Genomic DNA, 15,109 nt, shown 5'->3' with positions numbered 1-15,109 from the left:
TGGGAACTGGGCCCTCAGATGAGACTCAAGTGGGGAGGGGTGGGATGAGGTTACAGTCCTGCCAGGCAGCACAAAGTGTCTGCTTTGTGATCAGCTCAGAGGGAAGTTAGAGAAGACTTCCTGGAAGAGGAGGCATCTGAGCTGGGGATTGGAGTAGGTATGGGGAACTCTGAGCTAGGGCAAGAGCATGTGAAAGGAGCAGGGGTGGAGAAGTGAAGGGTAGCTTGTGAAGGGGAGTGTTGACCTGCGGTAGATGCCTGGAGCTGTAGTGGCAGGTGGGGGACAGTGGTTTTCAGCCACACCCCTCACTGCCATCCAAGGAGGTTGGACCTGAAGCTGCAGGAGGTGGGCAGCCTGAATCTCAGTCTCCTATTGCTAAATGAGTTATAACTGGGCTTAAGGGAGATCATTCGAAAGACAATGTTCAATCCCAAATGTACCCACTTCCCACCTTATACAAAAAGCCTGATTTTTAGTCAAAATGGATTTTTTTTCCTTCGAATTTTATGATAAAATTAATTCTATGTCTTTAAAAAACATTGCCCTCCCTTCTCCCCCAGGGATGGATGACACAGGAAAATTTAATAAGAACGAGCAAATCAATCGACAGTGAACAGTCCCCTCTAATGAATTTCCTCGTTCCCAGCCTTTGCCAGGGTCTCCTGAACATTAAATCAGAGAATTTTTATTATGTGATATTTTAATTAATTGAGGGAGGCTAAAGTGGCCTGGTGTCTGGAGCTGAATAATGACGTTGAGACGTGGAGCCTGTCACCCAGGGCAGGACCGGAGAGCGTGGTTACCCAGCCTTGGCAGGGTGGGACTGGCCTCTGTCCTCTGGAGTGTGGACTTTATGAGTCCGGGCTACCTCTGAGTTCAGGCGCGACTGCGTCCAGAGGCTGAGGACAGTGTGCCTGGTGGCAGGGGCACAGGAACACAGAGCAGACATGCTGGGGGTCTGTGGAAGACACAGTCCAGTAGGACCAAAACATCAGACCCAGGGGCGCCAGAGTGGCTCAGTCAATTGAGCGTCTGCCTTCAGCTCAGGTCATGGTCCCAGGGTCTTGGGATCGAGCCCTGTGTCCAGTTCTCCTGAGTGGGGAGCCTGTTTGTCTCCCTCTCTCTGCCTCTCCCCCTGCTTGTGCTCTCTCTCTCTCTCTCAAATAAATAAATATCTTTAAAAAAAAATCAGACCTTTTTCATTATATGCTAACAAAAAAGAGCCATCACAGAACAACACTAAATGAAAGGTGGGCATTATGAGCCCCAAGGGGCCAGAGATGGCAGATTAAAACAGCCAGAGAAAGCATCCGGGGGAGCCAGGCCTTCAGCAGGGCTCTCAGAAATTGGGCTGACTTTAGAGGGCAAAGAAGTAAGGAGGAAGGAAGAGCAGGAGCGAGGCTGGAAGGGAGTGAGCGAATGGTCCATGAAAGGACTAAAGTCTAAAACTATGTATGTGAGGAACACCGTAATCCTCGTGCAGACCCGCCTGATGGCGCGATGTGTCAGGGCGAGCTGCCCGCTGCACGTCGTGGCCCTCTCCACGGTGCCAGCGGGTCCCTGTAACTACAGCTCCCTGCCTCCCCCAGCACCTCAGTTGGGTCAGGTCACTTTGGCCAGCGGACTGAATGGAAGCCAGGGCTTTAAACAGTAAGTGAGGGGCATCTCGGTGGCTCAGTTAAACATCCAACCCTTGATTTGGGCTCAGGCCATGATCTCAGGGTCATGAGATCGAGCCCCAAGACAGGCCCTGCCCTCCATGGGGAGTCCACTTGAGAGTCTCTCTCTCCCTCTTTGCTCTCTCTTCTTTGCTCACACACATTCTCTCTTTCTCAAAAAACTAAAATTTAAAAAAAAAAAAAAAGTAGGTGGACCTCTTTCACACTTTCGTCCCCATTACCACCTGACAGGGAGGTCTCTGAGGCCCCACACAAGGGTTTTCACTTGGGTCTGTGGACCCCTAGGGATTCTATAGATGGTTTCATGGGGTCTATGAGCCCCTTGAAAGTGTGCAAAATTTTGTGTGGATGCGCATAGGTGCAGTTTTTTCTAGTAGCTTTCATTAGCTTCCCAAAGGAATATAGGACATAAAAATGGTTAAGAACCATTGTTGACGGGAGCCACCAGCTGCAAGGAACCTGTGCTTCTGAATCTCCATGTGGAAGACAAGTGCCAATTAACTAGGCACCTGCACTAGATTAGTGTAAGAAATTAACCAATTGGCCATGATTAATCATTAACCCTGATTGACCATTGGTTAATTGCTTAACCAAGATTAAGCAAGAAATAAACAGTTGTTGCTTTGACCCCCTCGACTTGGGGGCTTGTTTGTTGTGGCACTCGTGTCACACTGGGACACGTGGGAAGAGTACATGGCTGGGGGCCAGGAGACCTGTATCCAGGCCACACTCAGCACCGCAGAGCCCTGTGGTCTAGCACTGGTTACTCGGTCCACCCCTCTGCTTAAGTGAGTGGGAAGACCAGAGGCTCTCCGAGGCCCTCATAATGTGCCTTCTTGCTTTCCTTCCAAGGTCTTCCAACTCTGGGATCAATGTACAGACCTTTGGGGCTTAGGGGCATTTAGTGGTGCTCTCAACCTACAGTGGTCTGGCTTCTGTCCCTACCCTTCCACACGAACTGCCCTTTCCAAGTCTCCAGGGACCCAGGGCTTCAGCCAGGGGACGCTTCCCAGTCCTCTTACCTGACTTCTCGGAACCACTTGACTCTGCCTATGGCTCCCTCCTTTTGCAAACTCCTGCCTTCCTAGGCTTCTTGACTTCGCTCTCTCAGGTCTTCCTTCTTGGCTTCTCAGCTGCTTCTCCTTGGCATCCTTTATGGAGTTCTCATTCTCCATGCACTCTCATCAGAATGGAGCTATGTTGTCATCCCTGCAATTTGCCGTCAACAAGGCAGCTCCAGTGATCCTTTTAAAATGTGTCAGATCATGTCACTGCTCTGTTCACAACCCTCCGGGTGGCTCCTTCATCATTCAGAGTAAAGGCCCCAATTGGCACAGTGACCTTCAAAGCTCCATGTGCCCCTACCCCAGACCCTCTACCTCTCTACCTCCATCTCTAGCCCTTTCTTACTCCACTCTGGCTCCTTGGCTTTGTGTTCCCAGAATCCCCAGAGGTGCTCCAGTCTCAGGCCCTTTGCACCTGCCACTTCCATACCTCTTCAGTTCTTTGTCATCTCTTCAGTAAAACCATCTCTGAGCACTTTATTGAAAACTACAGCTCCTGCCCCACCCATGTTCCATATTCTCCTTCCCAGTAGGACTTTTCTCCACAAGAACCTTATCCACCCGATGGACTAAATGTTTCACTTATCTTACTTGTGGTCACCGTGCCCCATCAGGGAGAGTGCACAGGACTCATGTTTTGTTCCCTGCCGTGTCCCAGCACCTGGAATAGCTCACCTCTGGGGTGGAGGATCTACTGCCCATCCTCACACCAGGCTCAGGTCAGCATCACTTTGGCATTGGCCGTAGCAACCAGCTCCAGGTCGACCCCTCAACCCATCCTCCCACTGAAGCATAACCAGCTTTAAAAACCAAAATACAATCCTATCACTTTCCTTGGGAAGCCCTCCTGGCTTCCCATTACTGGACAGCCCGAGACTTCCTTGCAGGGCCTCTAGCCCCTTTACAATGCAGCATCTGCCTCCTCCCAGGTTTCTGCTTTCCTCACACCATTCCTACACCCCCCCACACACACACACACTTCCTCTCTCTCTGCTTGCTTACCTCCTTCTCCTCCAGCAGATCCCACGTCCCTCCCTCTGGGCCTGTCCCTTGGGCCGAGCCAGGTGCAGGAGAGAGTCAGGAGCCCTGAGCTGGAACCCTGGCTCCACTCACTGGCTGAACACCTCTGGGCCTCCACATTTACTTAGCAAGTGGAATGCCAATAACAAGTACCTTGAAGGTAGTTAGAAGCACTACATGAGATCATAGATATTGGAGGTGCCTTATAAATATAGTGTGGGCTTCGCATTATTCCTTTCTTTCTGTGATCTCATGGTCTCTGTGCTTCTACTTATCACAGACTTTTCTCCTCTTCTGAGAATGGCCTCCCTGCCAGGCTGTGAGCTCCTGCAGGGCAGGGACTGTTTCATTCAATTCTCTTTTTCTCTTTTCCCACAATCTGCCCAGAACCGGCACCTGAGCCTTTTTTTTTTTTTTTTTTTTTTTTTTAAATCAATGACTAACCTGAGCAAATTGACTAACAGAGTGGCCACCAGAGGTCAACCTCACACCCAGAATAGAACCAACCCAAACTAGATTTCTTAAAAGGCCCAGGATCTGGGATCTGGGATCTGATCTAGAGAAGCCCTGGTGGATCCAGCAGAGAAGTAGGGTGTTTGCACTTGTTCAGCAGCTGCTGAACTGCTCTGGGCTCCTGAGGCTTCCTGAGGTGTGATTAGATGCTCTGTCAGTTTGGCCCCCTTTCTGGGCCCTAGTGTATGCACAGAAGAACCTGAGTCCAAACGAGCCTCGTGCTAAACCCCTCAGCTTCCACTTCCTCATCTAAAAAGAGGGTCACCCCACGGCCTCCTTTATGGGATTGTGAGGCTTCGGTGGCACGTAAAGACGACTGGCAGAGATCGTGCTGGACAGAGTAAGCACTTGGTGTAAGCTTGTGGAATAGGTGCTGGCCCAGAGTCGCATTTATGACCAGGTGCAATCGTGTACTTAATGAGACCTGGTTCAACCTCCTGCTCACACCTCCTGCAGTGACAGCAACGAAGAAGGACAGAGGGGCCTTGGGGCTCAGCTGACTAGGAATCTGACCTGACTGGTCAAGCTCAGAATTTCAGGGATGAAGTGAAGGACCTAGAAGGAACCCCCACACACTGGGACACCCTCTAACAGTTCCTCTTGGTTTGGAAGTACCAAGGAGCAGATGACGATGTTGCTTGTTAGTGGTGGGAAACCCCTGTTTCCTTCTTCCTCCCATCTTCCCAGGCTGTTGCTCACTACGCAAATGTGCCAACAGCCTCCAGAGAAAAAGATAAAAGGTGCGCTTTGGGGGACAGTCAGGGTCACCCCAGGCTTAGACAAATGGTGCAGAAAGGAGGCCCTAGGAAGGGGAGACTAGGGACCTGAACAGACCCTGAGTTCACAGGAAGCAGGGTCGGGCCCACTCCTAAAGACACAGAACAAAGTCATCCCGATGCCTCAGTGAGATAACTGGACATTAAAGAGATGACCAGGGCTGCGCATTCCCATGACTGGGTCTACTCGAGGGAACCAAGAAGTATAATGAGCAACGTGGTCTAGAAAGATGGAAGACAAGGAGAGAGAGGATCGACATTGTTGTGGACCGTGGTCTGGCTGGCTTGGATTCACTCCCTTCCGATAGGGAATGAAGTTGGAAGACTAACAACAAATACACTCAACTCTGAAGTTTAAAATTCTGGAAACCAGGGCTCCTGGGTGCCTCAGTCAGTTGACCATCCAACTCTTGATTTTGGCTCAGGTCGTGATCTCAGGGTCCTGGGATCAACAGGTGTCAGGCTCTGTGCTCCAGAGGGAGACTACTTCTCTCTCTCCCTCTGCCCACCTCCCCCCCTCCCTCACATGCACAAGTACTCATGCATGCTCTCTCTCTCTCTCTCTCAAATCTTTAAAAAATAAAAATAAATAAAATTCTGGAAACCCCTAGCATGTCAGAATGGCTGTGATGCAGGGCTCTGCTTGAGGGGTAGTGTGCTTGGGTAGGGGCTGGGGGAGAGTGTGCAACCCTAAAATGGGGACCCAAATGGACTTGTTCTAGGCAGGAACCAGGAACCAGGAACCAGTGGGCCTTCAGACTGCACTTTGTCACCCAGCCAAGGGAAAACGAAAATGCAACTAGAAATATTGGGGAGGGAACTTTTGCACCTGGCTGGTGGTTGACTACATGACTACTTGTGTCCCTTCTATTACCTCAACTCTAAAATTTTCAGTTAGAAGAGAATATTGGCACCCAATGGACTAGATTGGCAAACAACATATGAATATCTTTTATTTGATTTTTAATTGAAATTAATTCACATATCATAAAAATCATCCTTTTATGTGAATCACTGTGCAATTCAGTACTTTTTAGTATATTCACAAAGTTGTGCGACCATCACTACTATCCATTTTCAGAACCCTTCGAAACTTCCCAAAAAGAAATCCTATACCCATTAGCAATTACTCCCCATTCCCTCCTCCCGCAACACCTGGCAATCACTCATATACTTTTTTGTCTCTGGATTTGTCTATCCTGGACATTTCATGTAAATGGAATCATACAATATGTGGCCTTGTATGTATGTCTGGCTTCTTTCATTCCGCCTAATGGTTTCAAGGTTCATCCATTCTATAATGAATGTCAGTACTTCATTCCTTTTTTTATGGCTGAATGGCACAAGGAATATTCCATGGAAACATTTTATTTATCCACTCACTAGCTGATGGACACTTGGGTTATTTATTTTAAAGGAATGGTTTATATAAATGCATTCTTTGCTCACTTCTCCCTCAAATTAAAGAAAATCAGCAGCAAAATGAAGGGTAAGCAAGCAAAATAGCCAGCAACTGGTACTTACGAAAAAGGAAAAGCATTCTTGATTTTTTAGGTTAAGTCATTGAAAAATGGGGCCAAGATTTGGCACCCACCTAGTTTGACACTCCTAATGCTTTCAAATCCTACATCTGAACTGAGTCCATCTACTAAGCCATTAGGTTAATCCATTGGGAAGTCCTCGGATCAGAAGCAAGAACTAAAAGCCACTGCCCAGGTCAGTAGTTTCACATCTATTTTCCAGACACTCCCAAGATTTCATGGAAATAACTCCGGGCCACCAAGGTGGCTGGGGCTGAGGAGCTATTGGATAGGACTCCAGGTCTGGTCCCCGGCCCTGCTTTACCAAGAGCAATTCTCATTTTAATTGTTTTATTTGTTGAGCTTCCCTATTAGAGTTCATATGGAGCAAATAAAGTGGGGCCTGAGGCAAAAAAAACTATTTGGCAGCCATGGTCTAGGTGATCATGGAACCTGTGGACTGGAGGGGGTGGTCCCTGTGGTAGCCTCTCTTACGAGTTCTTTTGCGGAATCTTGATAGTAACTGTCTTCACCTCCGTGTAAGCCTTAAGCCCATCCTCCCCCAGCTCCCGCCCATTGCCAGATTCCTTAAACCCTCCGAAGGGCGTGTGGCAGGTGACAATGTTGTAGGTGTTTACCCACACAGTGCCAGCCTGGAGCGCCTGCGTGAAGTACATGGCCTTGTCCAGGTCCTGGGTGAACACGGCAGCAGCCAAGCCGTACCTGGTGTTGTTGGCCCTCTCGATCACCTCCTCTATCTTCTTGAATTTAAATAAGGGCTGCACGGGCCCGAAGATCTCCTCTCTGGCGATCTTCATGTCATCCTGCACATCACCAAAGACCGTGGGCTTGATGAAAAAACCGCGATCCCCAAAACGCTCCCCGCCGCACAGCAGTTTGGCCCCCTCCTTCTGGCCGAGCCGGATGTAGTTCAGGATTCGTTCAAACTGCTCCTTGTCCACCTGGGGCCCCTGCTGGGTGTCCAGCTCAAAGGGGTTCCCGACTCTTCTCTGCTTAGCCTTCTCCACGGTTCGCTCCAGAAATTCATCATAGATGGATTCTTGGACGAAGGTCCGGGAGCCGGCACAGCAGCACTGGCCCATGTTGAAGAACAGGGCTTCGTGGCACTGCGCCACGGCGTGCTCCATGTCAGCGTCGGCCAACACGACGCTGGGGCTCTTCCCACCCAGCTCCAGGGTGACCCTCTTCAGGTTGGAGTCGCCGGCCGCCTTCTGGATCAGGTGGCCCACCTCCGTAGAGCCGGTGAAGGCAACTTTGTCGATATCCATGTGCCGGGCGATGGCTGCACCCGCCGTGGGGCCGTAGCCGGTGACGACGTTGACCACCCCCGGGGGAAAGCCCGCCTCTTTGATGAGGGAGGCCAGGTACAGGGCGGAAAGGGGGGTCTGCTCTGCCACTTTCATGACCACGGTGTTGCCGGTGGCGAGCGCCGGGGCGAGCTTCCAGCCCTGCATGACCAAGGGGAAGTTCCAGGGGATTATCTGGCCACAGACACCAACCGGCTCATGCCGGGTGAAGCAGAAGTGCTCGCCATCCATGGGGATGGTCTTGCCGTGCCACTTGTCGGCCCAGCCAGCAAAGTACCGGTACACCTTGATGACCTCATCCAGGTCCAAGGCGTAGGACTCCTGGAAAGGCTTCCCGTTGTCCAAAGTCTCCAGTGAGGCCAGGTAGACGCGATCCCGCTCCACGAGGTCGGCCAGGCGGTTCAGCAGGCGGCCCCGCTCTGAGGCATCCATCCGGCGCCACGGAGACCCCAGGCGGAAGGCCTCGCGGGCTGCTTTCACTGCCCGGTCCACGTCAGCCCGGTCCCCTTCAGCCACATGGCCAATGACCTCTCCCGTGGTGGGGTTGACTGTCGGGAAGGTCTTCTTGCTGGCTGCGTCTTGCCACTCATTGTTGATGAACAGCTGGTTGTAGCGGATGTCCGGGTTCAGGATGGGGCTTGGAAGGGCTGCTGCGGAAGAGTAGGGGGCGGTCCTGCCACGGAGGCAAAGCAACCGGGGCGCCAGGGGCGCCAGGAAGCGCAGCATGCTCTCGACTCTGCAGGGGGACGGGACGAAGCAGAGGGAACAGGTGAGAGATGGCCAGGTGGTCACGCAAAGGCCCACCAGCTCAGACGTTCCAAGATGCCAGCATAAAGGGTGCCACCTCTAAAAACATGGATTGTCAAGGGTATAAAGGCCCTACGGAACCCTCTGGTCCAACGCCCTCATGTCCCATCTATCCTCCAGCTCACTCTCTCACCTCTTCTGGGTCTTGGATCAAATGTCACCTGCTCAGCAAGGCCTTCCCTGATTGCCCTTTATAAAATTTATAAAACTGCCACCTTTCTCACTGTCAGCGCCCTGTCTCCCCCAGGCTTTATCTCTCCCCACCTGCGACACCAAATAGTATATTTACACACTTATGTGTACTTATGTGTTTATTGTCTGCCTCACCCCAGTAACACATCAACTCTGAGAGGTCAGGCATTTTTTTTTCCTGGTTCATTCACTGCTGTGTCCCTGATGCCTCAAAGTAAGCCTGCCACAGAGCAGCTGCTCCACAGCTAGTTGCTCAGTGATACGCATCAACATTTCCACAAACACTGTTCATAATTTGACCTAACAATGGGGAAGAAACCAAAGGGGCTGAGAGACAGAGTTGTTCTCTGAGACAAGGGCTTGCTTCACTTCATCCCCGTGCCTCAGTTTCCTCTTATGTGAAAGGCCTCATGGGGCTACATTGAATGGGGCTGTGCACTTAAAAAGCTTGGCAGCCCTCCGCCCCGGCACATCAGAGCCAGAAGCACCCTCAGGAACCAGCCTAGCCTGGCCCCCCGGGGCACAGGTCTCAGCTTCTCAGGAGGGTAGCAAGTCTCGGAGCCGCTGGAAAGAAAGGCCTGTTTATTCTTGACTAAAACTCTGAAACATGCAGACTTTATTAAAAACAACAGCTATAACATTTAAACAGTATATAAAATGTATTCAATGAAATGCATTTCATACATATGTATAAATACAAATTCATGTATGAATTTCATACATAGGTGTATGAAATTCCTAGATTCATTGAAACAGTTACTCTTCAGCCATATCAAGCCCTCCACCTTCTCTGTCTCACTTGAGTCTTGACCCATCCAGCAGCCAAGAGGAATTGCACCTGGCTTCTCCACCCCAACCCTCTGCCACGGGGCATCCTGGAAAGCAAAGCCCAGCCAGGTGCCTCAGCTTCATACAGAGCAGTGCTGCCCCAAGAAAGCCCTCCCTTGGAGGATAGTTGAGCCAGCAGACCTGTCAGGGGTGCATGCAAGTTCCATTCTGCTCAGTGCTCTGTCCCATGCTGGGACAGAAGCAGCTTTGTCTGAAGTCTGGGTCTGAGGCCGGGAAGGGTTCCAGGGGAGGCTAAGTGGAGGTAACCAATCCATGGGGAGGTGGGGGTGGAGGGGCTAAACAGAGACACAGTCATAGACCAAGGCTGGCAAATCTTTCATGCTAAAAGCAAAGGCTGTTCCTCTTCTAGGGGCTTAAATGGGGTCCATGGTTGGAGCCTTCACTTGCATTTGGAAGATCACTGCTTGCAGCATACCTCGCTTGACAGTTTGCAGGCCATTTTCTTAGCACCTAAGTCCAGGAGACTCCCAGTAAACCCTGGGGTGATCTGGACAGATGATCATGACCCCCATTCTGGAAGAAGAGTGGGATCAGAGAGAGAGGTCAGGGACTCACCGAGAACACACAGCAAGTAAGAACAGGAGCCTCAGCCTGGATTCCCACAGTCCTAGTTTTGTTTCCTCCTGACTGTGGGCGATTTCTTCCGGTTCCCAGCACTAGTGCCCACCACGGCCAAGCACCAGAGCTCTGGACCACCCTGTACGAGTGGCACCAACGGCAAGAGCGGCCCCTCCAATGAGGTGAATTAATAAGTGACCTGCAGTAACACTGGCTGTTAGCAAGGTTACACCCTTTCTGCGGGGAGGGGACGCGTGCCTCGGCCTCCAGCTACAGTGGGGTGGGGGTGGGGGGCGGCTCTCGCCAGATCGGGCTGGATGCGCGGGAGCCAGTGAGGTTGAGCTAAGGGGGGAAGGTTTGCCCGGATCTGCGTCCTGCGAGCCCCACAGCAACCCCCCGGCGACCCGGGTGCAGGCGCAGGGGTGGTAGCGTCCAGGGGGTCCCACAGTGCGCGCCTTGGGGTCCCCCCTCCACGGCGGGCGGGGCGCGGCGTGGGGCCCGAGGGGAGCGCGCTGGCTACCTGCGGCCGCTGGCTGGTTGGCCCCGGTGCGCTCCGCTCCGCCGCTGCTCGCTGCTCGCCCGAGGCCGCTCCTCCCGCTGGCGGTGGGGACAGGGCCCCCCTCCTCGCTCCCGGCCCCCCCCCCCGCGGAGACTCCCCGCGCGGGCTGCGGCCCCCAGGCGCTCGGGGGGAGCGGAGAGACCCCGGGGCAGGCCCTCGCCGCCACAGGTAGGCTGCAGCCCGTCGGGACCCCTCGGTGCCGCCCCTCTCTCGGTCCCCCGCCCCCCGCCGCTCTACCCCCTGCCCTGCCCCGTACCTCTGAGATGTTCTTTGTGTGCTTTTTAAAAATGTATTTTCTGGGGCCTAGGACAAAAAGAATATATGCACGACCTAGAAAACTTGGAAAACACGGAAAAGATTGCAAGATTTTTTTTTTTTTGATTGCAAGAATTTTAAGGAATACCTTCCATTGACAGTTTTTCTGTCAATTTCTGAGAAGACTGTTAAAATCCGTAAGGATTGTGCAGAGCTACTTCTTTGCATTCCGTCATTCCTTGCTTCATGTATTAGGTACATAATATGTTTATGATCATTAGGACTTACATATTGACCTTATATCATTACGAAATTACATTTTTGACCTCTGGGGGGAAAAAACAGTTTCAATCCTTTCACCCAAAAGTTGCCATTTATCTTGCAGGTATTTTTAACTTTTTTTTTTTTTTTTCAAAAATTCATTTAATACAAAAGAAATTATATGGTGACCTCTGTTCTGCTGCCTGCTTTTTTTCCTTTTCTATCATTCTTCCTGTCTTTTTACTTATTATGACTTATTGTGAACCTTTTCTCATGTCATGTTAACTAAAAGGCAACACTGGCCTCTCCCAAGTGGCACAGAATTCTGTGGTAGGGTAGACAGTCCATGGACACTTGTGACCATCTTGTTGCCATAAAGCCTGAATGCACATCTCTGACTCGCTCGGCCTCCACTGCGCCTTCCCTCTGGTTGGAGAGGGTGGTGGGAACCTAAGAGCTGTTTCCCACCCTTGTTTGCAGCTAGAGTTCTGTGGTAACTAGGTGCTTCTGATTTAGCGACACCCCTGCCAAATGTGGAAGGGGGAGGGTACTGTCCTGCCCCTTCGAGGGCATCGCTGACATGATGGCAGGTTTGAGGATTTTCTGCATTAGCCTTCCTGGTCCCTTCTCCAGCTTCCTGGATACGGGGTGGCAGCTGTGGGTGCCACCCCTAGACTCGGACCACCTGCTCTTTGAATCATGGCTGCAGGGCTGTGTCTGCAGCTAACCAGCTCCAGAGGTGGCCTCACACAGTAATGACACTGGTGGGCCACATCCATCTGGTGCTGGGACTCTGTCCTGGAGGTCTGGCTCTCCTTCCAGCCCTTCCAGCCAGCCATTCGGTCATCATCTGAATCAGTAGTTTCAAATCCCTGCTTCTGCACATATTGAGTATTCCTGTCTTCCTGCTTGAACCTGACTGATTCACATTATTGTTTCCTTAAGCTACATCTCTTTGGAATCTTTTGTTCCCATGTCCCCCTTAGGATGTTTACATCCTTGGACGCAAAATGTAGTTCTTCGCTCAAAGCAGCATATCTCGCGTCTTGCCACGGCTATGTTCATGGCTTCCTCCGGCTCCCCCAGCAATGGTGTAATCCCTTGCAGAGCCCTTCCGCCTCCCCCCACAGCACATGGCCAACCCCGTACCCTTTGGGCACTTGGCACTCCATGATGGACTGACTTAATAATAATTCAGTCAATTATTAACAGCCTCATTGACAGAAGCAGTGAGTCCACAACAAGAGGAGTATCAATTTTCAAGCTGCTAAGAAAGCTGTGGCAGGTGAGAGGAGGCCAGTGGCAGACAGGAAGTGGCCCCATAGGGAGAGGTTGAAGGCTGTGTCCTGCGAAGAACAGCCGAGAAAGAACTGGTGTGTCCATTCCTTAGAACCCATGGGACAAGTTTGCACCCTCCAGATCTCCAAAGGACAAAAACAGGAATCTGTGGAGTGAGGGGCAGTTACAGGGAGCAGAGGAAGAACTTCCTGACGGGCGCCTGGGTGGTTTGTGGTTGAGCATCTGCCTTTGGCTCAGGTTGTGATCCCGGGGTCCTGGGATCAAGTCCCACATCAGGCTCCTTGCAGGGAACCTGCTTCTCCCTCAGTCTGTGTCTGTCTCTGCTTCTCTGTCTGTGTCTCTCATTAATAAATAATAAATAAAATCTTTTTTTAAAAAAAACTTCTTGACAAAGTAGAACCAGCTAAGGAAGGATAGGAGGGGCTGCTTTGAAAGGCAGTGAACCAAAAAGAAAAAAAAAAAAGAAAGGCAGTGAACCGCACCCCCCCCCCATCACCAGAGGAATACAAGAGGAGATAGACAACCATTTGGCAAAACCCTGTACAAGGGAGCACTAAATAAGGACTGAAGAAGACAGGTTGCTTCCAGACTTAGATGTGCATCAGAATTGCCTAAAAAGTATCCCCCCAAAAATCCTAAAACCAAAAAAAAAAACCAACCTCACAATCTCTCTAGGTCTTACCTTCAGAGATTTTAAGTTTTTAGGTGTTGGTTGAGACCCAGGAATTTTTTTTTAAGTTCTCCACATGCTCTTGGTATACAACTATATTTGGGGAGGACCGACCTATCTGCTCTTTGGGGATTCTATGACTACCATGGATGGTTTTCAGAAAGGCACTAATCCAGCGAATGCTTTGTCTCTATCTATAGAGTCCATTCAGCATGCCCACCCTTGACATTTCATAAGCTGTGGCTGTCATCAGAACTCACCAAAGTCGTCCCATTGAAAGGCATTTGTAAAAGCATCCAAAAAATTAAAAAGCAAAAACCTTCCACAATGCTTGACATTTATAGTTTGGAGACAAGGACACATGTGCCATGGTTCAGGGTAAAAGGCATAAATTATCTTTGCGGAGAGTTGACTATTGTTCAGGAATGTTTTTGATTCAGCTTCCTAATTGGCAAAAAAAGATCCAGGCCTCTATAACGGATGTTGGGCCTGGAGCCACTGTGAGTGTTTGGACTAAAAGGATTGGAGGGGAAATAGTGAGATAACACAAGCCACAGCCAGGTCATTGTCAGCAAGGAATGTCACCCAGGGATGTGTTTACACTGGCCTGGTGGGAGAAGAGAAGCTATTTCTATCCTTCAGCATTTTGGGGCCTTATATGTCTAGGAAGTTACTAGAGAAGATTCCTGGCTCTGAGACAATGAACAGATGAGACAGATTCCGAACAAAAAGACATGCAAGCTGCACTGGGCATTTATTCTCCACAAGCCCGACAGGTGCCCCTGCTCTCTGCCTTTGAACTGGAGATGGAAACTGGGTCAAGATAGTGAGGGAGCTGCAGGGAATGAAAACTTAAAAATAAAAGTGCATCTAAAAGCAAACGAGAATAAACCCTTTGCCTCCCTGTCCTTTTCTCCTGAGTGAACCTCTATACTCTGTGAAGTTCACATTGTGTGAACACGACCAAAGTCTGAATGTTGTCAAACCAAACAACCAGCCCTGAGTACTGACCACTAATTCCATTTCCCTTCCACCTGCCTGCCTTCCTTCCTCCTACCCTCCCTCTGCACCTCAGGTTATAGTTGAGTAAACTGAGAGCCAAAAAGGGAGAGGGACTTGCCCAAGGACCCACAGGAGGTGTGTGGCCAGAGTTCAAGCTAAATCCCGGCTCTCGCACAAGCACACAAATCACAGGGACGTGGAAGTAGAACATGGGGCAGCGCAGGGCATCTGTCGTTAAGGATCATGAGGTAGGGAGATTATCCCGGATGAGAGGGGTGGGTGCAATGGAATCACAAGGATCCTTATCGAAGAGGGATGGGGATGTTAGCATCAGAGGAGATGTGATAGAGGCAGAGGGTGGAGTCATGCAGCCGTGAGCCAAAGCATGCAAGCAGCTGGAAAAGGCAAGGGAACAATATTCCCACAGTGTCTCCAGAGGGAACACAGCTCTGCCAACATCTCCATTTTAGTCCAGTGACACACATTTCAGAGCCCACAGAACTGTAAGATAAGCTAGTATTGTTTTAAGCCATTAAGTTTGTGATAATTTATAATAGCTAACAAATGGAAAACAAATACATTGGCTCACTCATTTATAGCCCTTGTAGTCATTCGAGTTCATGGGCTCTGGTCTAGCTGGAGCAGGCCTAGTGGTCAACAGCCTTCCACTGTAGAGATGCCACAATTACAGCGGACGTTGTTTCTTTTGCTCACCCAGCATTCCTCTGTTCTGAAAAGGGACCTTCTTCTGCCTCCA

At 50.6% G+C, this 15,109-nt stretch overlaps 1 protein-coding gene across 3 annotated transcripts; it reads right to left on the bottom strand.

The window, feature by feature from the left end:
* Positions 1–5,979: 5,979 nt before the first annotated feature.
* Positions 5,980–10,922, bottom strand: ALDH1B1 (aldehyde dehydrogenase 1 family member B1). Of its 3 annotated transcripts, XM_038552886.1 has the most exons (3): positions 10,827–10,884; positions 10,164–10,261; positions 5,980–8,636 (listed from the first exon to the last, which is right to left on the bottom strand). In XM_038552886.1, the coding sequence occupies exon 3, from the start codon at positions 8,624–8,626 to the stop codon at positions 7,064–7,066; it is 1,563 nt and encodes a 520-aa protein (XP_038408814.1). In that variant the 5' UTR covers positions 8,627–8,636; positions 10,164–10,261; positions 10,827–10,884; the 3' UTR covers positions 5,980–7,063. The 3 variants fall into 3 exon arrangements, with proteins under 3 accessions (XP_038408814.1, XP_038408815.1, XP_038408813.1); XM_038552887.1 differs by lacking the exon at positions 10,164–10,261 and having other exon boundaries at positions 10,827–10,922; XM_038552885.1 differs by lacking the exons at positions 10,164–10,261; positions 10,827–10,884 and adding an exon at positions 10,304–10,577.
* Positions 10,923–15,109: the final 4,187 nt, after the last annotated feature.

This window comes from Canis lupus, chromosome 11 (genome assembly GCF_011100685.1).
Source record: "Canis lupus familiaris isolate Mischka breed German Shepherd chromosome 11, alternate assembly UU_Cfam_GSD_1.0, whole genome shotgun sequence".
Classification (NCBI taxonomy): Eukaryota; Metazoa; Chordata; class Mammalia; order Carnivora; family Canidae; genus Canis; species Canis lupus.
Note: the sequence above shows the minus strand (reverse complement) of the source record. Positions and strands in the feature narration are given on the sequence as shown.